The sequence below is a fragment of the Carassius auratus genome, unplaced genomic scaffold (assembly GCF_003368295.1).
Source record: "Carassius auratus strain Wakin unplaced genomic scaffold, ASM336829v1 scaf_tig00013818, whole genome shotgun sequence".
Taxonomy (NCBI): Eukaryota; Metazoa; Chordata; class Actinopteri; order Cypriniformes; family Cyprinidae; genus Carassius; species Carassius auratus.
In genome coordinates, this window is record NW_020524449.1 from 9,477 (window position 1) to 35,233 (window position 25,757).

Below are 25,757 nucleotides of genomic sequence, written 5' to 3' on the forward strand. Positions count from 1 at the left end.
AGAAACCTTGTAAGTTTTGTGTGTTGACATTGTGATGCAACTAAGCAAGTTACATATCCCAGAATGTTCTGTTGTGCCGTAGGTCCAAGAAAATCCTTCGTGCCAGAGCCACGACAATGTAACAGGCAGCATGAAGTCTGAAATGAACGTCCTTGAACTTCTGTATCTGTATATTTGTATTTAATGAGCCTTTTCCAATAAAGTCTGAAATCTTTGTGTACATGCAGTTTCAAGTCATTTAGGGACAATGCACATAACTTACAAGACTAGTTGATATTGACAAGGAGCATCATAATTCAAATCTTTAATCTAAGGCATTAAATTAAAATGCAATTATAATTTGAAGATAAATTCCTTTTAATAGTGAAAATATGAAGGTGCCTTGAAGCTACAAAATTAACTGATTTAAGAAAAAAACGCACGTGACTTTACATGAGTATCTGTCATTCTATTTCTAGTCAGGCAGTTTAAAGTACGATCTACAGCCGAAACTAGATTCTACGTCTGAATAATTAATGTGCGTTCCTTTCTTGAGCCAATCAAGTCAAGAAGCGATGAGATGATCCACCAATCAAAATCAGTTTTCTCATTTTCAACCAATCAGAACGCGCGTATCCGATCCACCCTCACCAGGCCCTATCTGATCCAACCCGCGCCTAGAACAGGGCCCGACTCCCTTTTCAACCTTCACTGCGAGCGCGGTAACGAGAGGGGCACCTTCAAGCAGGGGTCGATAAAGAACCACTTGTAAAATTTAAACACACCTACAAGAACAATGTCCTTCCTTTCTATCAGCAGACTAGCTCCAAGACTTCTCAGTTCAAAGGTATGAAAGTTTTATTTTAATATGAGTGAAGAAAACACAGGCTGCTTCCCGGTTAGCTTAGCATAGCATAGATTACTTTCTTTAGTAACAGACAGACTGTATAAGAAACCGTATCTGTTTTGGGTAATTTATCCATAAAAAACATCGTTTATGTGTTTATTCCTTTCAGTGTATGTTTAAGTAAGTGGTTAGTTTAAAAAACCTAATGACCAGACTACCTGGACAGCATTTTACACAACATAGGTACTCATAAATGTTGTCAAACGTTCAAAAATGGTGAAAAAAAAGGCATGTAAGTAGGGAATCGGTGATTTTTATTTTTTTATTTTTTTTGAGACACCGCTAATGTGAAGTCGTATTTTAGCTTGAAGATGGTGTCTTTGAAATATACCTGACAAAGAAAAGCTTTTAATTTGGTTTACAGAGGGTTTTCCTTTATTACAAGTCCTTTCTGAAGTGTAGCTGTCATCCTCTCACAGGGCTTTGAACACTTTAAGCAGTTTTCAGTTGTTATAATAAAAAATAACTAAATTTGACAGTCACTTTGACATCTGTGATCTGCACCTGTTTAGTGTGACAAGTTAGTATTTTTGATGTTCTCTGTGTCTGATCTGACCTTCAGAATTGTCATTCATTTATTAAAGGCCAGGCTTCAGTAGCTTGCAAAGTTGATAGATCACTATAATAGACAATAATAGGGTTGAATAGGGTTTATGCAAAGTATACATCTAGGGTTTTCAGTAGGGTTTAAATGAAGTCATCCTCAAACTGAAACCATGTCCCATGCTAAAATTTTACGTATAAAGACCCAGGTTATACAATGAAAGAATATATTTATGTAAAATTGTTTATATTACTTTATATTATAACACTTTTTGTTTCCCTTCTCATGACAGTACTGTAGATGTATTATGTATATATGTGTGTGCGTTAGATATTTATAATTTATTAAAGAAATAGTTGCGTAATGTGGAAATTGATCCATTTTGAGGATTTTCCTGAATGATGACATGTTTAGGGTTTGCAGTTGTAATCTTTCAGGTTCTGTGATTTAAATTTTTACAGGTGTGTGACTTGTGACGTTTAACATATGACTAGATTGTGATTGTGTTTTGCAAAGATAAGTGGAAGGTGTGTCAAAGGGCATGTATATAGAAACCGGCATTCTATCAATATATTGTCTCAGATGTGCTGTCATAAGATGATGCAGTCTTTTATTGCTCCTGCTATAGAGATAAAACCAACTAGAGATGCACCGATTGCAATTTTTTTGGCTGATTCAGAATTTTTTATTTCATTGACCTCATTGACATCATATACAAACAAAAAATAATTTTTCAATGCAAAATGTATTCACATAATAAAATAAATGGAATAAATAAAATGAAAACAGACCCTTCTGAGCCGCTCCAGCAACGGATGCAACCCGGAAGAACTATCGACATGGATTTTGGCCGAAAACTGATTGCACCAGCAATCAACTATTGGTGCAGATTAATCGGCAAAACCGATACATCGGTCGACCTTTACGTCATTTTGGAGAATATCCACTGACATGAAAAACCACATAAACAGCGTATGCTCAGAATTCATAAAAAATATCTTCATTTGTGTTCCTAAGATTAACAAAGGTCTTACAGATTTAGAACAACATGAGAGTCAGTAATTAATGATTGAATTTTCATTCTTGCGTGAACTAACACTTTGTAATAGGTTACTGTGCTCTTGTCATTTAGGGTTAATACTCATTTCACACCCCAGGATGACCTTTGTACACTATGAAGAGTTTCTCTGTTTAGACCTCTGTCCAGTAGTTGGTTTTGTAAATATTTGTGGATGCTAATAGGTTTGAATGATACTGCAGAGAGATCTGCAAGTGTATGTGAATGGATTTTTCTGTATTGGTAAGAGCTGTTCCTCTTCAAGCATTCAGATGGTGGACAAGCATGATGGCGGACCTGTCTGACACCGCTGTCCACCTGTCATCTGCTTTGAATATGGAAAAAAACGAGATGTTTATGTCTGAAAGCACAGAGGGTTTTGAAAATTCTTAGAGTATACCTGTTAGTCTTTTATACATTTTCCTTTCCTAAAGAAAAACTCAGAGTTCTTTGCCTGACCAGAAATTCCTCCATATGGTATTAACTCTTGCAAACACTTGATTCTTGCGTCTATTTTGCATATAATTTGTTTCCATATAATAAAACTGAGTCAAAGGCCATAGAAAGGTCTAAGATTGCAGTATTTTCTGCAGCCTTTGTGATGGTGCTTTTACCTTGAAAGTCAGTTTTATATAGCATACATCTTAGCTTCAATAAAAAGCTTTTTTTTACATTTGCGGTAACAATTAGCAAATTGCAGTAACAATTTTCTATTACATTGTATCATTTTCCCCCTCAAATTTGTATGTTTTAAAGTTAAATACATCAGTCTGGTGCAGTTTGATAACAAACATTAGAATATTAACACTTCTAGGTTATGAGAAGTGTATTGTTTTGGACACGTTTGGAGGTATTCCGCTACTACAGTTCAGAGGCTGTATGTAATCGCCCTCCTCTGTGCTCACACTGGGTTCAGGCGAACAGCTGCTGGTAGCTTCACCTTTCCCACAGATTACACGGCCGCAGACTTGTAGGAATATCAGAGACTAGCACTTACTTATCAATAACAATGCAGACTGCCCCATAAACGAGCTCTAAACCTGATTGGAGTGTCTTTCTGGTCTCACAGCTACTGTATGTTGTGTAAGGTGTGTTAGAAAAATCTTTAGCTATGGGGTAGCTACAGGTGTCTGGTTTGAGAGCACTGACCCAGATGGTGATCAGGAGGTCCATGGTGTAGGAAGCATTGGTTCTTGTTCAGGAAGGTGAAGTCATTCCCTGCGTAATCCAGCTCCCTCAGTCTTCCAATCTTCGTCTGACCCTTGAGTTGAAAGGAAGCCTGGATGTGATGTGTGAAGACATATAGAACTTCAGAATTTTAATATTGGTGCATCACTATTTTTGCTAAAGAAAATGTGAGCTCTGCTTGTCTATTCAATACTACTTCACATAATGTATAAAGATTGGTTAATTGTTATGTGATTGATTATATTCACATACTGAGAAAATGCACTAAGTAACTTTGGATAAAAGCATCTGCTAAATGCATACATGTAAATGTTAACTAGTAATCAGAGGTGAATACATTTTTAGAAGCTAACCAACATTTGAGTAGTCCACACCCTGCAGCTGAATGCTGTAAACCGCTGCCAGTTTGTATGAAGAGGATTAATGGTGATTCCACTGACTATTATTCTGTTAGGAGAATCATAGCCTCCTTTATCTCACTGCATGCCTTGCCAATCTGATCCGGCATTACGACCGTGCTTGAGTGATTCTGCAGTGGCAGTTTTTATCTGGTCCTGCTGTGAGTCAATCAGACATGACTCTTAATCTAAAGCTATATATAGAAGTGAAGGATGTTTCTCACTGTAAGAATGGATCGGGCTGTGCAGATAAACTCATAATTCTTCCTGAAGGAATTCTGTAACAGAAGTAGCAGTTGGATCCATACACCTGTCTCGGCAGGATTTGTTGTGTTCTGTTGCACCTGAGCACCTTTTATGTTCCTGTGAAGTATTGTCATTGTGTATATCTTTGCTATAATTAAATTGTATTGAACCCCAAATAAGACTGTCATAATGAATGGCACAGTGGTAATGGTTTAAAATGCAGTTCACTTCTGGTTGCTCTAGCAGTCTTGTCTATTCAATATATGTGCTGTGACTCTCTTAGACAAAAAACAAAAAAAACAGCAGCTAATCACCAAAGCTGTTAAATGTTTTGAAGAAAAATAATTTAAATGTTTTAACTGTTCAGAGCTAGTTGAAAACATTTGGTCCAGTAGAAACTTGTAGTAAGTAGCTTGTAATTTGGATAAAAAGAAATGGGCCCCTGATGCTTTTTGCATTGTGCAGCCAAAGTCACCTGCCCTGCAGCTGTCAGCAGGCCTTCTGCGGTGAAATCTGACTTCTAGTCCAGGTTATGTTGCTCAGCTTCCTCTGCATTGCATCTTTCATCAAAGTCATTGTTTGTCTTTCTCTTCCAGAATGCAGCATGTGTTGTTGTGGCTGCCAGAAATGCCAGCGCATCCACGGTAAGTGTTTGCATCACTTCAGATATCCCGGATCAATAATCACAGCCAGAACCAGACTTTAGATTTTAATTGCACTACAGTGATTAGATCGCAGCCTTGCTTTTGATGAAATGGTTGAGTCACTTCCACATGTCTGGGGCTTTTATAATATATATGTACAAGACAGTTGATAAATCTGTGCCTGATCCTTTAACTGAAAACTTTTTTCCCTTGACCTTATACAGAATTTGAAAGACGTCCTGGCAGACCTCATCCCTAAAGAACAGAGCAGGATCAAGAACTTCAGACAGCAGCATGGCAAAACCACTATTGGTCAGATCACAGTGGACATGGTGAGAGAAACATCCCTGCATTCACCGTTACTGTAAATCATGTCTGTATGTCATCACTTGAGGCTACATTAAAATCAATCAAATTAGTTGTAATAATTATAAACTTGTTGTGAATGCTGGGTTATTTTAATAGTATATGTATACATATATCTACACTATTATAGTATTTACTAATATATATATTGCTGCTGTTCTCATGGCGGTTGTTTGAGCGGAGTCATTTAGTCTTTGTCTCAGAGCCAGTTATTCTATTTTGCAGATTAAACAGCAACTGAGGGGCATTATTACTCTCATGTTTGATACTTGAACTAGAGGCTAAAGAAGTAAATCGAAGGGTTGTAGCTCAGAAACAGGTGTTAACAAAGGTATTTCAATAATGTTTGTGTATTACAGGTTTATGGAGGAATGAGAGGCATGAAGGGTCTAGTATACGAGACATCTGTGCTCGACCCCGATGAGGTGAGTGCACACATACTGTCAATTATGTACTCTCTCATAGATACGTTGTTGGGTATTGCAAAAATGTGTAATTGTAATTCATTTTAAATAGTTTTAATTTAATACATTTTTACAGGTTTATCAAAAAGTTATAGATTACAAAATCATAAAAATAATTATTTAATATTAAAATAACTAATGATATTGTGTTATGTATTAATAGTTGTGTAATACTTTATTAATATTTAATTATTTGTCATACATACTATTTATTGTTCGTATTAAAATGAAGTAAAAAATGTCTAAATCCTCCTGTCTTTCATAAAATTGAGACATCAGTCTGCAAATTTGAGCCTTGACATGTCAAATTTGCATTTTCGGTTATGAAACTGGAATGTATGATGAATGTTTACTGTGTCATAAGCCCCTTTCACACAGCGCATTGATCCCCGAAAATAGCCCAAAAAGTGCCTTCTGTGTGTATGCAAACACGTCCTGGGAACGTGAAAATAGAAAGTGGGACCATAGTGCCTTGGATAAATAAATATTGGCGTCAGTAGTTGTCCCGCTAACCCCTGAACCCTCTCAGAGTTCGAAGCTGTAGTGATTATTCAATCAAACATACTGACGCACTCCCTGTGTTTATCGATTGCATCTTTAGGGCATCCGTTTCCGTGGTTACAGCATTCCAGAGTGTCAGCAGCTGTTGCCCAAGGCTCCTGATGGACAGGAGCCGCTGCCAGAGGGTCTGTTCTGGCTGCTGATCACAGGACAGGTGCCCACTGAGGAGCAGGTGAGGATATATTCACATTTACTGCATTCTTACTTATTAAAGAAACTGTGTCATATTGTCAGAATCACGGCCTTGCATGTAGAACATGTGCTCTTGTCAATTGTCTTAGTGACCTAGCATTTATGCATTTAGCAGACGCTTTTATCAAAAGCGACTTACAGTGCATTCAGGCTATCAATATTTACAATATCATGTGTTCCCGGGGATTCGAACCCAGTTTTATTTTGAACTTAGCATAAAGAAATGCAGTCAGTGCTTTGTTCAAGGCACAGCCTTATGAAAATATTCTGAAACACTTACTGTGGCTTAAGTACTAAAATATTGACAGTGGAGGACCAAATTCTGTATTAATAATTACTATTAATACTAATAACATTATTGATATTAATAACTTTATTAAAAATATTACTATTAATAAAGCAGAATTGCCCAGAACATGAACTCAGTGCGCTAGTGCACATTAAGTTATTTTCTACCCTATAGAAAACACTTAAGGTAGGGCAATGGATGAAGACATATGATATAAAAAGACCAAATCTGTAATATTAATAAAATTATTATGAACACAGAAATGAGCCCAGAATATAAACGAAATCGGCAAAGTTTCACGTGTCTTATCCCCCATAGAAAAAGAAACATTATAAAGCAAACTGTGGCTTAATGGATTGCTTGCCTGTACATATATAAACTGTGGGCTTTTTATATCACTGTGTCATCTTATATTAAGCCAGCGCGGGGGAAAATGTGTTTCTTGTGCAATTCAGCTCATAATTTGGGCTCATCTGCCTACATGTAAACACTATATATTTGTAATCATTTCTATAGTAAATTTGGTCTTTTTTTATCACAGTCTTCATTAAGCCGAGTTAAGCATTTTCTTTAACATCTTCTATGAGAGGAGAACGTTTAATGTGCAATTTAGCACTTTCAGTTCATATTCTGGGTTTATCTGCTTTCCTATAGGCTCTGTAGTATATTTTATTTATAAAACCTTGACTCGAACTAAGCACTGACTGTGTTTCTTCAGGCTGTATGAACCACTGCAAGCTGTAAAGAAAGCAAGAAATGTTTGACCAAACTCAACAGGTTTGCCAGATAATGCAAATATCTTTGCGAGGGAATGTAAAGTTTCTTGGGGGAATGCAAATGTTTTGTGAGCAAACACAAAAGATTTGAAAATAAAAAAGTTCCAGCAGTTTATGTGATTTGCAAGACTGTGATCTTTTTATAGCTGTGACTATAGGCATATTGACTGCTCTAAGGTTGACAAATACATTAAAGTATGTGTAAAGCGATATTAAATGTGTTGAGATTCACACCACAGAAAAATGTCATTAACAATCCAGCCAAATTTGAATTTAAAAACCACGCCCACTCCAGGGAAAGCTGCCACCTCTCTCAACTGTCAAATAACGCTACAACCTCAGTGGATGCTCACTCCAGCAGCTTAATTGGATTTACACGGCCATACATGTTTGGTTATATGCATTTACGTGACAGGTATAACCAGATGTAGACTGTAGTAACTAGCTCTGGTTATTATAGTGTTAGGGGAGGGGCCATGCACAGTGGTTCCAGGGCGTCATAGATACAAGATTTCAGCCCCGCCCTAAAAATCCTGAACACAAAAATGGGTGAAAAACTGTTTAAGACTTGTTGTGATGTTAATCAAATTGTGCCCCTGAACAGGCAACCATAAATAAAAAAAATCTCTCAAAAAATATCTGTTGAATAAGTTTAGATTATCCTCTGCGGCCATTTTTATTAACTCTTTGTCGGCTGTTTTCTCAGGTGACTTGGTTGTCTAAGGAGTGGGCTAAGCGTGCGGCCCTTCCCTCTCATGTGGTCACCATGCTGGACAACTTCCCCACCAACCTGCACCCCATGTCTCAGTTCAGTGCTGCCGTCACGGCTCTGAACAGCGAGAGCAGTTTCGCTCGGGCGTACTCTGAGGGAGTTAACAAGGCCAAGTACTGGGAGGTGAGCCACAGAAAACATTTGTGCTAGAAACTTAAAAGGTCAAGGGTGTTACGACAAATACTATGACAAAAACAGCTTTTGACTAAGATAACTATTTACTATGCAAAGTGAGTCATTCTCAAAAATTCATGCCATTTCTGTATAGTTTGTGTATGAGGACTCCATGGACTTGATTGCCAAGCTCCCCTGTGTGGCGGCCAAGATCTACCGTAATTTGTACCGTGAAGGCAGCAGCATCGGAGCCATCGACTCCAACCTGGACTGGTCACACAACTTCACCAACATGCTGGGCTACAGCGATCCACAGTTCACAGAACTCATGAGGCTCTACCTCACCATCCACAGGTGATGCCCTACAAACTCTTCCTCTACTGGTTCATTCGAGGCAGTCTTAAGGAGTGAGGTTGGCTTGGCTTTTAACCTTTGTGATTGCCCTTCTCTATGAGGAGTCAAGATTTTTGCCTCAGGGAGAAAAGCTCATTAGTAAAGCATGTGCTTCCAGACCTGCTGGGAGACGTTAATGCATCTAATGCCCATTACCAAGCTGGATCATTCAGGCCACTAGTACAATACTGTAAATTAGCTATTTGTAAAAGAACCAAAAAAAGGAAGTGAAGAGCATTGGTGTAATCTTAAATGCAGACAGTCTGCTTAACATGCTAACCCCAGCTTGGACAAGTTAGCAGTGTGTAGTAATTTTCTATGGCTGCAACGACCATTGATCAAGCTCTGGATCAATAAATGATTGACAGATTAATCAAGATAATTGTTGGTCATTTGATGTGGAAAGGGACTTTGGGCCAGTGACACCTGCCATCTGTTCTACCAAAACCAGTTATTACTTTTATTGCTTATTAAATGGTTGAAGTGCTTTTAAATGGTTTTATACGAGTTGTGTGTGTGTGTGTGTATATAGTAGACAGATTTTTATATATGTATGTATGTATGTATGTATAAGAAAATGGAAGAGGAATGAATCAAGTCTGCCCTCTTGCGTTTATGTTTGTTTACCAGTCTGAGTTTAGTGTCCTTTGACCGTAACCTTAACCTCTTTGTGTGCTTTTGTTGCTTTTCAGTGACCATGAGGGTGGAAATGTCAGCGCTCACACTAGTCACCTGGTTGGCAGTGCCCTGTCCGACCCCTACCTCTCCTTCAGCGCAGCTATGAATGGTCTGGCCGGACCTCTTCACGGACTGGCCAATCAGGTTTGAGCCTTAAGTGCTTCGTGTTGCACAGGACATGGTTATAAAATACTAACCAGCTTTGCTTTTTTTTTTTTTTTATGTCCTCTTGTATCCTATAGGAGGTGCTGGTATGGCTGACAGCCCTACAGAAGGAGCTCGGTGGTGAGGTGTCAGATGAGAAAATGAGAGATTACATTTGGAACACGCTCAAATCAGGAAGAGTGAGTGCCTTTGTTATTTCCCAATTCAATAGGAACTACATCAGCACAAAAACTCAATGCAGATTGATCAAAATATGATGGATGATTATCATTCACACTGTTTGTTCTCTCGTGTCATTGTTCAGGTGGTGCCAGGCTATGGCCACGCTGTACTGAGGAAGACAGATCCTCGCTATACCTGTCAGCGTGAGTTCGCCCTCAAGCACCTTCCCAACGACCCCATGTTCAAGCTGGTAGCTCAACTCTATAAGATTGTACCCAACGTGCTTCTGGAGCAGGGCAAGGCTAAGAACCCCTGGCCCAATGTAGACGCCCACAGCGGAGTCCTTTTGCAAGTAAGAATCCAGAAACTTTACTTTCTTCATTAATGTACTTGGTCCTATTACACAGCTTTTTTTTAATGCTAAAAAGTAAACATTTTCCCAGCCAATTGACATACTGTGCTAGTTTAATGCCTTCTATAACAGAAAAAAAAAAAGTGTATGTATATATTTTTCCTCTTGCTTAGTTGAAACTCATCTCATGTTATTCCTCTTGTGTTTTGCAGTATTATGGCATGACTGAGATGAACTATTACACTGTGTTGTTTGGCGTATCCCGAGCTTTGGGTGTCCTCTCCCAGCTGGTGTGGAGCAGAGCGCTCGGCTTCCCTCTGGAGCGTCCCAAGTCCATGAGCACAGACGGACTCATGGGTCTAGTTGGGGCCAAATCAGGCTAGAGAGGGAGAGACCGTGCCAGCGAAGTGGGGACAGGAAAGGGAGGAACTTAAACAATTAGAAACAAGCCCCTGGACTAAGGGATTTAAAGAGACAGTACACTTTTAAATTTCATCTAAAAAGGCCTTTGTTATTAATATAACATCAAGATTACAGATCCCATTTACACGTTTATTAGTCTTTCTCACCCAAAATGCACGTGTAGAAGCATTACACAGTCATTGCTTGCGGTCGCTCCTCTTAAGTTTTCCCGCAGATTTTCCCGACTGTATGACGCAGCTATGGATGTAGCGAGGTGGTTTGATGGAGAAGGCTGTGTTATTGTCCAAGAACACAGCCGAGAGCGATGCGTCTTTCCAGAAATCACCTCTCTCCTTATTCAAACTAATAATGTCTATGAAATACTAGTTCAGAAGAGTTAATTCACCTAGTATGTAAATAAAGCCTTTATTCTCAGCTCTCATAACAATAATTTCAGTTTTAGCCTTGTGTTTTTACTCCCCTGAGATCAGATGTTCACTTGAGCCTCTGTTTGTATGAGGAAGTGAAATGTCAACACCCTGCTCTTGAGCCTCTCTGAGCGAAATTTGACTAGGCGTCCCTCTAGCTAACATCATGTTTCTTCTTTTAAGAGCACTCCATGTTGGCAATACAGTCCTCTCTCAATAGAACTGATTCTATGAGTTCAGTTCAACTTGGGAAGCTTGTATATTTGTTTAAATGGGTACTGCCCCTTTAGGTTATCTCTCATATTGCTCTCTGACTTCAACCAATCGTCTTCATTTTCCTGTGTGTTGTTTGGAAGCACGTGTGGTACCCTCTTTATTTGAAATGAACAGGCATTCTGAATTTCATCAGCGGATATATTGGCTTTAATTTGTTAAAGATTTGTGTCATTCACTCAAGTTAAGTCTAGTCGCAGGTGATGCGTGTACCAACTTTTGAGCAAGTCAAATTTGTGGCGTTTATTTGTACGTTCATCCAAGAGCCCTCAAAACCTGCTTCTTTTTACCTGTTTAGAGTTATAGTGTCTTTTTTTTTTTTCCCGGTGTTTTGAAGAATGATGTCTTGTATAAAGAGAAAAACTATCATTTTTGTGTAGGTATACATAAGCTGTGGTTTTATTTATTCATGTAAATATAGCTTGAATGTATGTACTGCATATCAAAACAGTCTCCATCTCTGTTAGTCAAACCACTTATCTGTGATGACTTGCTTAACCCTTTATTTTAAGTATACTGTACCTTTAATATAATTTAAAACATGACTTGTACATAACATGTACTGCTCACTGGTCCTGCTATCTTGCATGCTTGCTCTCAGGTGGTTGTTGTTGTTTTATTGACAATCTAGCAGCTATTTTAGCTAGTGAGTCCATAAGCACTCCATTAACTCAATGGCACTTTTCCCCCACTCATCATCTCCTTCTCGTCTAAAAGCGTGAGAATAACTGTCCAGGTTTCCATGCCCTTTTCCAGTGTGACTGTTTTCATCATGATGTACATGATTGGCTTATGCTCTGTAGGGTTCATTTAAATAACGAGGAATGTGAATATGGAGAGGATTGGTTGAAGTCGGATTGACCTGGGGAAATGGGGAGGGGAACGAGAACAAGGGAAATGACTCCAGATTGAATGGGAAAAAGAAGCTTAGGCGAACAAAACTGAAAATGGGAAAAACTTGACAAAAAAGGAAAACCAATAAATGTTTTTAACAAACCCTCTGGACTTTATCTTTTCTTCCTCTTGTTATTTAAACATGATAACCCCTCACTCAGTTATTGTCTAAATGAACAATATTATTTTGTTGTCAATCAAATTCGGTCATGTTCTACTATTCAGCTGTCCATAATAATCCAAAAGGCCAATGTAAAGTTGTTAACCCAAGCCAAATAAGATACTCTTAGAAAGTTCTGTATTGGCATCTGCGGTTCCATGAAAAACCTTTAACATCGATGCAACCTTTTCAATGCACACAAAAGGTTCTTTAGATTATAAAAATGTTTTTAAGAAATGTTTGGTGAAAGCTTTGATGATCTCAGAATGGTTCTTTCATTACTATGAATTTTTTTTTTTTTAACATTTAATATTAAGAGGGTAATTGATATTATGTATTTGGAATATACATTTTTATTTAGTACATATCCAAATTAAAGTAAATCTGGGTGCAACTTGTTTAAACAAATCAAACCATATTTCAATAGCAGTGAAATAGCTTAAATGGCTATGATTTTTTTTTTTTTTTTTTCAAAGGAGCATTAGGAATCAACAATGGAGCAGTGTTGTTATTAAGTGTTTCAGTAATTTGAATAAAAAATGTAAAATGTTGCTATGGAAAAATCAAAATAAAGCTATATAGATATAAAAATTTGTGAACGTAAAAAAAAAAAAAAAAAAAAAGCTAATTCAGAATGTAAAAAAAAAAACTATAATACATCATAGTAAATGCACTATAAAAATGTTTTTAAAGTAAAACACGGAGACATTTCTCAAAATATATTTTATATTCCACAGAAGTAATACATACAGGTTTGGAAAGACATGGTGAGTAAATTAAGTCAGAATTTAAATTATTTAGGGGAACTACTCCTTTACTCTGTAAATTATGTGTACACAAATATGGTTATTGCTCAAACTATATGCAGTTTAAATGGTCTAAATAAGATCTATGCCAGGTCATTCATCTTTAACTAATCAGTTTTAATGGTGAATTTTGTTTTAAGATCTGCATGGAAACGATCTTCTGTTGAGTGCAGTGTGATTAAGAAGCTCCATCATAGTCTCTCATGCTGTTATAAATACATGACCCAGATACCACCACCTTCCTCAGATTTCCTCAGCCTCCGCTTCTTCATTCACTTTTTGTATTCTTTGTTCACGGATAAGTTTTCACAAGTCCCTGTGCATCCCCTCAACACAGGATTCTAGTGTAATCCATCTGATCAGCAATCATAGAGCTACCATTCTGAGGTAAGAAACCATGTGTACTTCAAGATCAAATACGTCGCAGTTCAAAGCAGGAAATCGGCCTCCTAATGAATCTCAAGCAGAAAATGAACAACATATTTGATTGGAAATAAATTAGCAGATTCTCAAGTTAAAAGAAATGCTTGTGCAAGATTATTATACACTGACGATAGGCCTGTTGACTCAGAATTAAAGTTTACTGAACAGATAACATTAATTTCAGAGATAATTTGTTCCAAAAATGAAGCACTGCTCATCTCTTTGGTCTTATTCACAGTTCTTCAACCAAACATCTAACAAGGTCTTTTTATGACAAACCCTGGAAATCTACCGATTGGTGACGTTATTTCCCCGGAAGACTCTTGTTAGACAGGTGTTTGATACAGCACAAGTAAATTACCAATCCACATCTTGACAATCACATGATTTGAAGTCATTTATAAATGCCATGAACACTTAGATAAGGCATTGAAACGGCTTAAAAAATAAAATCTCATAAAATGTTGAAAAAACGAAACCGTTATGCTTGTATCCTATGCTTCGCTTTTCAAGAAATCACAAAACACAAATACAGTAGTGTTTAAAACATTAATGTAGCAACAAAAAGAAATGGCACGGTCTACATGAACAGGCACAAACTGGGATCACTATTAGGAACAGGCTGAATTCTTCTTACATTTTCTTTCCTTTGAATTTCTCCAAAGCCCTGAGTTTGCGTGAATGCATCCAAAGAATGCAAAAGCATGCTAAATATAACTCTTTTCTTTCCATTACAATACACTACTTCTATAAACAAATGTTTTTGTGTTGTCTGTAAGGATAAATATTGAGGTGAGAGAAATACTTGTCGTCACTGTAATAACATGATTCATTTCCATTATATTTACAGTTGTGATTGGAGTCACAAACCTCTTGAGTGTGACTTCTGGAGATGAATGTTATAAATTCAGTGCAGTGTGGAAGTCGAGTAGGTCTGAATTTTCACTACATTAAAAAAAAATCATTTGAGAAAGAATATTCTGGGTTTATCTGTGCCTTTTGCATGCCGTTGATTACCACACAAAACAAAACAATAGAAATCTTCTGCATCAGATGTGCATTTGCAAGAGGAACGTAATCGTTTTATTGTAGGTTTATAAAATCTGAGGTATAAATCAGAACAAATTTTGTGTGGTAATCAACGGTGTGCGGCAGATTTGGCCTAAAATATTCCTTCCAGTAATCAGTCAGATTTGGCCCCGATTATCTGGCAGCAAGACAGAATGAGTAAACCAGACCAAACCCTAGAGAAACGTCTGAACCTTCCCTGTCAGGGCTGCAATAATAAATTAATCTAAACAAAAATGGACATATAGGGTACAGTACCTCAGATGAACTGAAATCTTTTTCTAAAAGTAAATGGTATCTCTCGTACCATCCCGATGTATTCTAGTGATCTGGTTGGTCATGTGATAACGATCTAAAGAGTTCTGTGAGTTCCAGATACAGAGGAGTCCAGTGAGAAGGAGCACCTCACGTTTGATGGACCTTGTGAAACATGAGCTCGCGGGGTATTCTCGTCTCGGGTCCAAACAGTTTAGCCGCTCGCCGCTCAAACGCGGCCACCATCTGCTTCACCACCTGGTCGAAAAACACCGTCGATAACTGCGAATGTAGCAATGAGCGGAACTCGAACGAGATCTGAAAACCAACCACATTCAAAGAAAGAGACCTGGTGATTTGACATCCTAACAAACACTGACTCTTTGATAAAACATTATGGCCTACCAGTGTTATCGCTAATTAAAACGGTAAAAAAAGGCGTTAAGTGAAATAAAATACAATACAAAGAAAAACTATTTTTATTTCCACCTAATTTTTACAGTTTAAGGTGATGAACTAAAATTATTCCAAACTGAAATAATAATGAATAAAAACTAAACAGACATTAAAAAACAAAACCCCAATAAAAACGCAACTAACGTTAAATCAACTAAAACTAGATTTTTTTTTCTGTCTGATTAAAATGAATAAAAGTGTTGCATGTTTGGATGGTTGTAAACTGATTTGTACCCCAAAACTGTGCAGAAATTTCTATTTTACATTTTGTAAGCTTGTCTGACCTAGCAACAGTAACCAAGGGGGTGTGGCTAAGTGAAGGGTTGACTGGAAGCAAATGTTTGTAAACAATACTTACGGAGAAGTCTACAGTGCATGTGCGAGGATAGCCAGGAATACCGGGACTAAAGCGCCATATTGTCTCTAAATGATTGAAGAGTTTACCATCCGAACACACTGCCTGAAACGGGACGGGTTGAAATATAATGATTTACCATGAACTTTTCATTTCAGGGATGATTTTAAAGATGTTGTAATGCACGTAGGACGACTTACTTTGACCAGATGTGGACGGACGTGGCTTATCATTGAAGTGTACCGCTCCACAACAGGAGGAAAGCCCACTTCCAGCTGAGCTTTGGCATGACCGGCCCTTTTCATGATGGTTTGCGACTTTTTACACCATGGTACAAAGTGTTTGTAGTCATCCACATTGGCTACCACATCATACATCTCTTGCATCGAGTACCTAAAGAACAAAACACAGGTATATCTTTTTATTTTTAAAACTGACCCTTCGCAGGGCTTTTGATTGACAGGCGATCTGACCAATCACAATGCTGAATCTACCATTTTATCCGACAAACCAGCCAGGAGAGGAGATTAATGTTGGTGGACTTGAACTTGAAAAATACCGTTTATTGACGTCTTTCCGCAGTTGAAACAAGATCGTTTTCTGATGTTCATTCATGTTTATTTCATGTTACAACTAGTAAAGAGGAAGAGATGATCAGTTCACGTGCTGCTTTAACTGAGGCGCTACAGTGATCTGTCACAATGCATTAAAGAGACACAAAATGGTATTTATTGTTTGAATTTCTTTAAAGAAAAATTAAAAAATTTGAAAGTTGAGACTGTATTACATACCAAAAGTAACCTGCATTGTCTTGTTGGTGCATTTCACTGCGTTAGTGAAACATGATCTGTGGCGTGAGAGTGCCATGGACATAGCAACAGTAACTAAGGGGGGGGTCTTTTCGAAGGGTAAACTGAGTCTCAAGTTGAAATAAATACAAATCCTTTATAAACAGACAATGAAACAGTGTTGTTGTCATTAAATAAATCCACTGAAATAGAGCGTAAATAAAATAAAATCTAAATATTAGATGAAAAATAAACGTACATTTTTTTTTAAATAAAAAATGAAAATGTTGCACTGGCAACTAAATGAAATAAAATATGTTTAAAGTGACGTACTAAGAAGTGCTTAAACTAAAACAATGGAAATAAATTAGTGCTTAATAGAAATATAACAAAAATAAAAGACAATCAAATTAAATTACTAAAACTAAAAATATAAAATAATAATATATAGAATACCAAAAAATAAAATACACTGCAATAAAATACACAAAATAAATACAGATACTGCTATTTTTGAACAATACAAAAAGCTATAAATGTGTTTTGTTCTCTTTTATTTCATTTATTTTTGGTACTACTATTTATTCATTCTTAGTTTTATTTTATTTTAAGTTTATTTTTTTATTAACTTTTTTTTTGTATTAACGGTATTTATGTCCCTGTCTTAGATTTGTGTTTCCAGCTGCTCCACCTCCACTAGATCCACTAGATACAGCTCTGTGAATTTATTATTTATCATCACAAAAGCTTACCTTCATCCTCCGTGAGGAAAGAAGAAAGGGGTCATTGTTCAGGATCAGTTCATCTTAACCTACCCTAGAATGAGTTAGTCAACTTACCCTAGTATTCTCCTCTCTGAATACTCTTTTCTCTTATTGGTGAGGCTGATGAAAGATCTCCTGTGATGATGAGTGGGAGTCAAACCCACTTCAGAGAGACAGAAAGCAGGAGGATGACGGGTCATCAAGATCCCACAGGAGGACAGGTGTCTGACATACAAAAAAAAAACAAAAAAAAAACAGGATTCTGATAAATACAATGCATGGAGTACATGCAGGAACGGTCTGCGGTGCAGTGGTACACCATCATACTATGGTACTGAATTAAATGATTAGTAGTATATTCATATATCATTATATTTAAATGAAATAATAATCTTTTGGTCATTTTATTCACTTTTATTATTATGACAGCTGCTGTCGGTTTTATTATATAACTGTAATACTTATGTTTTTTGTGAAACTCTATTTTTTAAATGCACGTATAATAACTGATCATCAAATGTGTTATATATTTCTAAACTGTTATCAGGAGGTTTATTACAGAATCGACAATACAATTCTATAATTTATTATATAATTTTGTATGTATTTTATTTTAAATGATATTTTTCTTGATTTTATCTTGACTATGTATATTTGTTTTAATGATTTTGTTTAAATATGCCTTGTTTTATGTATTCTATATTAATTCACATATCATGTTCGTCATTTTAGGCCACTCTTATCGTTATTAAAATAAAAGTGTGTACATATTGTCACTACTAAAATTCATAAAATAAGATTCTGACAGCTTTTTGTACTGAAATCCCACAACGTTAAGTTATTTTAGCGGAAAATATGGTAATTTTAGATGATTTTCCAGCTCGCTTTGTTCCAATATTTGGTCAACGACGTGCTGCATCAATCACTCAATAATAACAGCATCTATATGAAGGTTAACTGCGGTGTTTCACCTGACGGGCCAGTGCTGTATTCTCTCTCTGCTGGAGCGACACGGACCGACCGTCGCTATTTCCAGAAACTCACTGAATGTCCGCACACCCATCGGGATCCTTCGGGCGCCTCCTGACACGGCCATCAAAAACACAGCCTATTCAATGCAAGTAAAATGAAAACGAGGAATCTCCAATGACACGATTAGCACAGTAATAAACCAGCGCGCGCTGTCATCTCTGTGAATAAATATGTCGGCTGTTTTTCACTAATCAAACCCCCGCTGTGCGAGTAGCATATTTCGACTTCTACATAATAATCTAACGTTAACTGAAACAATAGCCCTTTCCCCTGCGATTCGTCTAAACCTTTCTTTTACTGTCTATGATCTAACCCCGATTGAGGTTAAACCGGTGAAGCCTTCATAAGCCGCCGGTGACTGTGCGGGACACTGTTCTGATGTGGCACCGCGCGGAGACAGGTGCAGCTGCCGCCAACAGGACCGGAGGAGGACACGGTGTCACATGAGGAGCACAAATATTATGATTTAATCTCTAAACGGGCGCGTTTTATTTGAATCGTGGTAGTAAATGATATGGGTGAATAAAAACCAATGACAACAATGAGCATAAATTAATAATCCCAGTAAGAGGGGTGTCGTTTCCCTCCACCTCACTAGGGGAAGATGTGATGCCTTTTGAGCACATTTCATAATAAAAGTCTGCTACTTGCGCTCGTAATATGAATCTATCATAACGAAGAAGGAAATTAAAATATCATTAAATACTATATTATATATAGTATGTTTGCGTACTGTATATGATTTAGTTTGCGTTTTAGTGTTTTCGTCATTTATTTGTTTATTTCAGTTTTAGTAGTTGGGTTTTTCATCTAATATTTTAGATTTTATTTTATTTCAGCTTTATTTCGACTAACAAACACATCGTTTTAGTTGTAGTTAACAAGTTAATAAGAACAGTGTTTTATTGATAAATTTGATATATTTATATATATAATTTTATATATATATATATATATATATATATATATATATATATATATATACTATATATAGATAGATAGATAGATAGATAGATAGATAGATAGATAGATAGATAGATAGATAGATAGATAGATAGATAGATAGATAGATGGAGCAAAGGTTCACCAGATCTCCACTAGAGCTAGACCTATGTTGGACACCTTATCCAGTTTTGGTCCAACCAAAACCACAGCTTTCTTTCTCCATCTGCAAAGACTGCAGCTACAAATTCTCCGACCTGAACAGTCTTGTGCATCACCAGGAAAGAGAGCATGCCCTGCAAAAGTTCCATTGCTGTCAACACTGTTGCCAAGAATTTACTATGCTCTCTAGTCTGCCGCAACACAAATGCTCTCACACCTCATCCATGTGCCAGACGTGCAGGGGGGAACCTCAAAGGGGTTCGCCCTGCCCTTCCTTCAGGACTGAATCTTCAGAAGATCCCTTATCTTAACAACAGCCCCTATGCATGCATCCAATGTGGACAAGCCTTCGGCCACAAGCACGGGCTGCTGCACCACCTGCATGCCTCCACTGCGGAAAAGAGTTCCTTCACTACAGCTTTCACCATCAGACCAACCTTAAATTAAGTGGCAAATCATCTGCCACTGGGTTCCGCCCAAAGGGAGCAAAAGATCTCAGACCTTCTCAAGAAAATAGACCTTCAAAGAGCAGAAGAGGACCAAAAATCGACCTGTTTTGACAGAAACTAAGCAAGAAGAAGCAGCTGAAACAGTTAAGCAGGACGACAGTGATGGTGAGGATGCTGAGTACCCTTGTACAACATGCGACCAGGTCTTTATCTCCAAAGCTGAGCTGCGTGTCCAAGAGGAAGTCCCCGAAGAACATCATCAACCAGCTGACACGTGCAGGTGTTGTAGTGTGTGTACAGGTGGGATTCCCCTCGCTGAGAAGATTGTGAAAGTCTATCACTGTGTGCAATGTGCCCTGGACACTTTTCTACTGCCAGAAACATCTGATACGTGACAATGATGATGAATTCAGTGATGACTGAAAGAGCTTCCATTTCTTTAAGGAATAGTTCATTAAAAGAAATTCACATTTTCTCACCATTACCAAAATTGACCTCATGTTACACATTACATTGACATTGTTTTTGAATAAATTGTTTAAAAAGGTTTGGTAGTTTTTGTTGGTATTTTATCGCTTTTAAAAAGCACACATGTAGCCCTGATATGGCATTTACATTTGAGGTAGAATATTTAGTTTTTCCTTCGACCATCTACAGGACACTTTTTAATGTTATTGAAGTTTCATCCTCCGCTATGGTAGGGGGCGATATTACACTCGGTGACAGATACAGAAAACCCCGCACATACACCACTTCCGCCACTGTTCTTTCATTGCTTGAAACGTGTTTCGAACGTTTTTGTTTTACAAAACTATTTGATCTAACGAAATAAACATGAGCAAAGCACACCCACCCGAGCTGAAAAAGTAAGTAGTTCAAGCCTTTTGTTGAGTCTGATCGTGGGTCTCTAAGAAATGCGACAGACTACATTTGAGCATCGCGTTCTTCTACGCTAGGTTAATGTTAGTCGGTTTGTTTGCGGTTATTTCCTAATTACGTTAAATTATTCTCATTTAACCCACAAAACCCACCTGCTATTGGTTTAAAATGTATTATACGTTCATATGAATTTTGTTTGAATGTTAGCTGCAGTATCTATATAGTACTGGTCTGATTAGAATCGTGGTTTTAATAAAATATTTGTTTTGTTCTTTCCTTTTAGGTTTATGGACAAGAAGCTATCACGTGAGTGTCATGTGTGAAATATAATGAAATAAAAATGTTATTCCGAAAATCTGAAGTAGAATATCCTAGAAATAGTGTATTTCAACACTATTTGATCGTTATCTAAATTAAAATTCGGCAGCATGCGTTAAAAACTACACTGTCCCTGTCATTAATCACTGTCACTTCAAATGGCCTGTTTTCTTTCTTTAATTTGTAAAGACATTGTTTTCATGCACACTTTCAGTGAAGCTCAATGGTGGCCGTCATGTTCAGGGCATCTTGCGAGGATTTGATCCCTTCATGAATCTGGTCGTGGATGACTCTATAGAAATGGCTCCTGGGGGACAAATGAACAATGTTGGCATGGTGGTCAGTACTTAAAACCGCAATCTAATATCAAACATATTACACAACTCATGGTGAAACATAACTAGCTGGCACTTGTATCATATAGAAAGACACAACGTTCAGATATTAGTTCAGTTGCTATATTTAAATCATAATGGAGATTTAATAGATCAACAAACAGATATTTCACTTCTCACATTTCCCCCATGATTTGCTGATTTCATAGATCAATATTTATTTTGAGAGACTTATGTGATGTGATTTATTCTGTTTTTGTGTCTCTTCAGGTGATCAGAGGAAACAGTATAATCATGTTGGAGGCTCTCGAACGAGTATGAGGATGATGCCCACTTTTTTTTCACTTTTTTTTTGTATCCAGCAAATATCAAAATGGATTTCTCCTGTCTGTTTACAACGAAGACTAAAAATGAAAGCAGAAATCCTTTACTTTTTTGAACAATATTTTGTAAACACCTTCCTTGTATTATGTATTTTCCTTCGACTGTAGAAATTTGTTTACACCATTCATACATTTTTGTGAATAAATGGACTACAGTGTGATGATTAACAAAGTGTTCTGGTAAATTCACTTTTGATTAATATTTAATTTAATATTCATTTTGAAGAATTTAAATAATCTTGACTTGTTAGGAGTTGAAAGTCAAATTTGGTTAATTTGAGAGATTTGTCCAAAAAATTTAAATGCACAGTATTTTCTTTCTAATGAACTTACTCCCTGTCTTATCTAGCATTAATGGTTTGTTTTTCTGTCTCACATCATCGGAAAGATTATTATATAAATAGTTAAAAATGTCTTGGTCCATTAAAATAAGCGCTGTATAAAAATAGTGTGCAATAAATTAGAAACTTATTAAAAAAAAATTTATGTTACCGGTATACTTTAATTTGTCATTTGTATTTACTGCGCGACAATAAGATACAAACAATCTCCTTTAAAATAAGACAGGACTTTTATTTTGTCGGAGAGTTGACCGGATTCGCCCGTGACGTCACACTGCTAGTGTATGTGCATCGTGCCCACGCTGAGGCTATGTTGAGAGTCGTGATGTCGGAGGAGGTTGGGAAGAAATTGCAGGCGGTGGTGGACCGGGTGAATCAAGCAGTTTCCCGACGCCCGAAGGTCAGTCTTCACGGGTTTCTTTCGAGTAAGATACGAAACAACAATATGCTTTTGAAATGCTCCAAAAAACAAACCCTCCACTCGTGCTCATCGTGTTGTTATTGTAGCGTTATGTAATCTGTTCAACCTTTACACATGCGAGCTCCATATAGTAAGGAATGAGTGACAGCTTTTTAATTATAACGAATTATTTTTGTGATACAATGTATTAACGTGTTGCAAGGCATTCAGAATTATGGAATTCAGTTTGAATACCGTGCAACTTCTACTCAAGGAGTAAGGTTATTGTGTGAATGAATGCATTTTACTTGAAATGCTTTCAGCTCCAGGGAATGGAATCTGCACGACACTTGTCAATTACAAATATTTCCACTTTATGACATTATATTAAGTACTTAGAATTATATATTTGACTTTATACAAAGGTAGCAAATATATTGCCTCATGAAGATTTTAAGTGGGATGGTTAAAGTAAAATCATATGAAGAGCAGTTGAAGGTAATGTAAATACCACATTTGATTAATCAAATATTAATCTGTTATGTTGGATAATCTGTACATATTATATATTAACTAGCAATAATTAACTGTTTTAACATTTTGCAGTACTATTGCTGCAATTCTCTCTCTTTTATTTTTGCTTCTTTTTTTTAGATGTGATCTTTTTTTAAACTCTTATCTAACATTTAGTATTTGGTTGTATTATGCTCTAAAACTTTCTAAATACTGAAGAGAGCTGAATAATGTGTTATTAATAAATAAAAAATAAATATCATCGGGATATGTTATTAAAAAGACAGTTATTAAAAATCAGTTTTTAGCTGAGCGTTTATAGTTTAGATTGTTTCAAATTGATTCAATTGAAGCATGTAATAAGAAAAAGTTTATTTCCAATATTGTTGATCTGAATTGACAATATTTAACTTTTCCCTTGCAGACGTTACCATGTATTGCCCCTCGACTGGTTGCGGTTAGTAAGACCAAACCTCCAGAGATGGTGGTGGAGGCTTACAAACACGGACAACGAAACTTTGGAGAGAATTATGTGAGTCGATAAATTAAGCATGCATGTTTTGTAGCTTTTTCATATTAAATATCTTGTCTTAAATATCCCCTTTTTCCACAGGTAAATGAACTTGTTGAGAAAGCGTCCCATCCTCTGGTATGAAGTCAGACAAATTGGAATGCATATGTTTAGTTGTTTTTGATCAGACGTCTTAATCTATCTATAACATCTTTGTAGGTAGAGTCATCATGTCCTGAAATAAAATGGCATTTCATTGGTCATCTGCAAAAGAATAATGTCAACAAACTCCTGGGTGAGCAAAGCAATTCAAATTTAGCTTCACTTAACAATTTTTTGCTGTTGTTCTGAATTAACCCACATTTATTTAACTACTTCATAGGTGTCCCAAACCTGTATATGGTAGAGACGATAGACTCTGTGAAACTGGCTGAGAAAGTCAACAGCTCGTGGCAAAAAATGAGAGCTGCCAACACACAGCAGTTAAAGATTATGGTTCAGATCAACACCAGCGGAGAGGGAAGTGAGTCTTCTGCACCTGAATAATTGTTTATCTGCTCTAAACATTTAGCTCTGAAAATTGTTCAAACTCGATTATATAAAATCTACCTATGGTGTTTTGCTATTTTATAAGAAATAAAATTAAGAATTTTGTGGCAAATTTAATATTTTGTTATTTCTCAAGCCTGTTTTTTTTTTTTAAATAGTTTTTTTCAACGTCAACACAGACAACTTTTCCTTAGTTTCATGCATGTTATCAAAATGAACAATGGTTGCAAAAACACATTTTGCGTCTAACTGTGTCCTTAAATGCATTACAGCTGGATGCATGTTTATACTGTTATGAAATCTCATGTGCTGCTTTGTTTTCGTGATAAAATGTATTGGTACACACAGTGGGGGAGCATCATAGTGGGATGCTGATGTGTTATGCAATTTTGTTGAAAAAGCCCATAATATCAGAGGTTCAGATGCTGTTTGATTTCCTTTCGGACAGGACGTGAATGTCTTACAAAAACAGTTCAGCAGTATGAAATCTTTTCTCAGTGTATCAGATGACTGTTTGCCTGTAACCTCAGCGTGATCATCTCTCTCGCCGTGTTTTATCAGGTAAACATGGCCTGCCACCCGATGAGACTGTAAACGTGGTAAAACACATCGTGTCTGAGTGTTCTGCTCTTGACTTCGCTGGACTCATGACGATTGGTCGGTACGGTTATGACCTCAACGATGGCCCCAACCCTGATTTCCAGGTGCATATATTTGAAGATATTTCCAAAATTTGGGGTCAGATTTTTTTAGTTTTAATTTCTTATGCTCATCAAGGATGCATTAATATTATAAAAAAAATACAGTAATATTGTAAAATATATGAAATATATTTTTTGATGCCCAAGCTGAATTTTCAGCATCATTACTTAAGCCTTCACTGTCACATGATCCTTCAGAAATCATTCTTATATTCTGATTTGCTGCTCAAGAAACATTTCTTATTATTATCAATGTTAACAACAGTTTTGCTGGTTAATAATTTTGTAGAAAGGTTTATACAAGCTAGTAGCATGCTAAAAGGATGTTACAACATGGGAAGTCATAAAAGAAGCTAAATGACTTTATGGTGTGTCTAGATGCTGTTGAAACACCGTGAGGAAGTCTGTGAAAGTCTGAAGATCCCAGTAGAGCAGGTTGAGCTCAGTATGGGCATGTCTACTGACTTTGAGCATGCGGTAAGTGTTGCATAATTTCAAAAAATCCTCTTCAACTGTACTTCAAATCCATGTTCATTTTATTGCAACGTTGATTTTGTTCAATTGATTATACATTTGAGTTATTTCTCCGATTAGATTGAGGTCGGCTCCACCAACATACGTGTCGGCAGCACTATTTTCGGCACCCGAGAATACCCCAACACCCCGAGCCCCAGTCCGGAGAGAAAGCCAAAGGTCGTATGTGAGGAAGCAGCCAAAAAAATGGACCGGCTCACGGTCACAGAAAAATGAATGATGGGGGGTGGGGAAGGTTTCTGAACTAAACGTGGGAACTCTTGGGCTTGAACCCAATGACTGAGCTCACCATTCACCAGTCAAGGGCCTTTAATAAGTCTTAACTAATGCTGCTGACCTGGTCTTCTCTGGTGAAAGAACTTGGGAAAAAAAAAAAAAAAGTGTCATTT

General features: G+C 36.9%; 4 protein-coding genes and 1 long non-coding RNA gene across 5 annotated transcripts; 4 read left to right on the forward strand and 1 right to left on the reverse strand.

Annotated features, from left to right (window-relative positions):
• Nucleotides 1–666: 666 nt before the first annotated feature.
• On the forward strand, nt 667–11,970 carry LOC113074182 (citrate synthase, mitochondrial-like). Its single transcript, XM_026246937.1, has 11 exons — nt 667–826; nt 4,916–4,963; nt 5,188–5,295; nt 5,689–5,754; nt 6,395–6,526; nt 8,318–8,506; nt 8,652–8,851; nt 9,583–9,712; nt 9,811–9,912; nt 10,038–10,247; nt 10,460–11,970. The coding sequence occupies exons 1-11, from the start codon at nt 776–778 to the stop codon at nt 10,628–10,630; spliced, it is 1,407 nt and encodes a 468-aa protein (XP_026102722.1). The 5' UTR covers nt 667–775; the 3' UTR covers nt 10,631–11,970.
• A 2,047-nt stretch (nt 11,971–14,017) lies between these two features.
• On the reverse strand, nt 14,018–18,809 carry LOC113074183 (coenzyme Q-binding protein COQ10 homolog A, mitochondrial-like). Its single transcript, XM_026246939.1, has 5 exons — nt 18,291–18,809; nt 17,395–17,544; nt 15,968–16,160; nt 15,771–15,872; nt 14,018–15,274 (listed from the first exon to the last, which is right to left on the reverse strand). Exons 1-5 carry the CDS (start codon nt 18,413–18,415, stop codon nt 15,107–15,109), a joined length of 738 nt encoding a protein of 245 aa, XP_026102724.1. The 5' UTR covers nt 18,416–18,809; the 3' UTR covers nt 14,018–15,106.
• Nucleotides 15,183–16,494, forward strand: LOC113074184 (uncharacterized). Its single transcript, XR_003280604.1, has 2 exons — nt 15,183–15,308; nt 15,926–16,494. It is a non-coding gene; the product is annotated as an uncharacterized LOC113074184 (long non-coding RNA).
• Nucleotides 18,810–20,612: 1,803 nt separating the features above from the next.
• Nucleotides 20,613–21,987, forward strand: LOC113074186 (small nuclear ribonucleoprotein G). Its single transcript, XM_026246941.1, has 4 exons — nt 20,613–20,770; nt 21,067–21,089; nt 21,316–21,440; nt 21,707–21,987. The coding sequence occupies exons 1-4, from the start codon at nt 20,739–20,741 to the stop codon at nt 21,755–21,757; spliced, it is 231 nt and encodes a 76-aa protein (XP_026102726.1). The 5' UTR covers nt 20,613–20,738; the 3' UTR covers nt 21,758–21,987.
• A 415-nt stretch (nt 21,988–22,402) lies between these two features.
• LOC113074185 (pyridoxal phosphate homeostasis protein-like) lies at nt 22,403–25,748 on the forward strand. Its single transcript, XM_026246940.1, has 8 exons — nt 22,403–22,560; nt 23,498–23,605; nt 23,687–23,722; nt 23,804–23,879; nt 23,967–24,107; nt 24,695–24,837; nt 25,213–25,311; nt 25,429–25,748. Exons 1-8 carry the CDS (start codon nt 22,471–22,473, stop codon nt 25,582–25,584), a joined length of 849 nt encoding a protein of 282 aa, XP_026102725.1. The 5' UTR covers nt 22,403–22,470; the 3' UTR covers nt 25,585–25,748.
• The last annotated feature ends 9 nt before the right edge of the window (nt 25,749–25,757 follow it).

Coding starts and splice junctions, on each gene's coding strand:
- LOC113074182 (XM_026246937.1), top strand. CDS start 776: ATGTCCTTCCTTTCTATCAGCAGACTAGCTCCAAGACTTCTCAGTTCA. Junction 827..4,915: donor CAAGACTTCTCAGTTCAAAG/GTATGAAAGTTT, acceptor TTTCTCTTCCAG/AATGCAGCATGTGTTGTTGT. Junction 5,755..6,394: donor CTGTGCTCGACCCCGATGAG/GTGAGTGCACAC, acceptor TTGCATCTTTAG/GGCATCCGTTTCCGTGGTTA.
- LOC113074183 (XM_026246939.1), bottom strand. CDS start 18,415: ATGGCCGTGTCAGGAGGCGCCCGAAGGATCCCGATGGGTGTGCGGACA. Junction 17,545..18,290: donor ATACAGCACTGGCCCGTCAG/GTGAAACACCGC, acceptor TTTGTATGTCAG/ACACCTGTCCTCCTGTGGGA. Junction 16,161..17,394: donor TCAGAGAGGAGAATACTAGG/GTAAGTTGACTA, acceptor TTTGTTCTTTAG/GTACTCGATGCAAGAGATGT.
- LOC113074186 (XM_026246941.1), top strand. CDS start 20,739: ATGAGCAAAGCACACCCACCCGAGCTGAAAAA. Junction 20,771..21,066: donor CACCCACCCGAGCTGAAAAA/GTAAGTAGTTCA, acceptor CTTTCCTTTTAG/GTTTATGGACAAGAAGCTAT. Junction 21,090..21,315: donor TATGGACAAGAAGCTATCAC/GTGAGTGTCATG, acceptor GCACACTTTCAG/TGAAGCTCAATGGTGGCCGT.
- LOC113074185 (XM_026246940.1), top strand. CDS start 22,471: ATGTTGAGAGTCGTGATGTCGGAGGAGGTTGGGAAGAAATTGCAGGCG. Junction 23,606..23,686: donor GAAACTTTGGAGAGAATTAT/GTGAGTCGATAA, acceptor CTTTTTCCACAG/GTAAATGAACTTGTTGAGAA. Junction 23,880..23,966: donor TAATGTCAACAAACTCCTGG/GTGAGCAAAGCA, acceptor ACTACTTCATAG/GTGTCCCAAACCTGTATATG.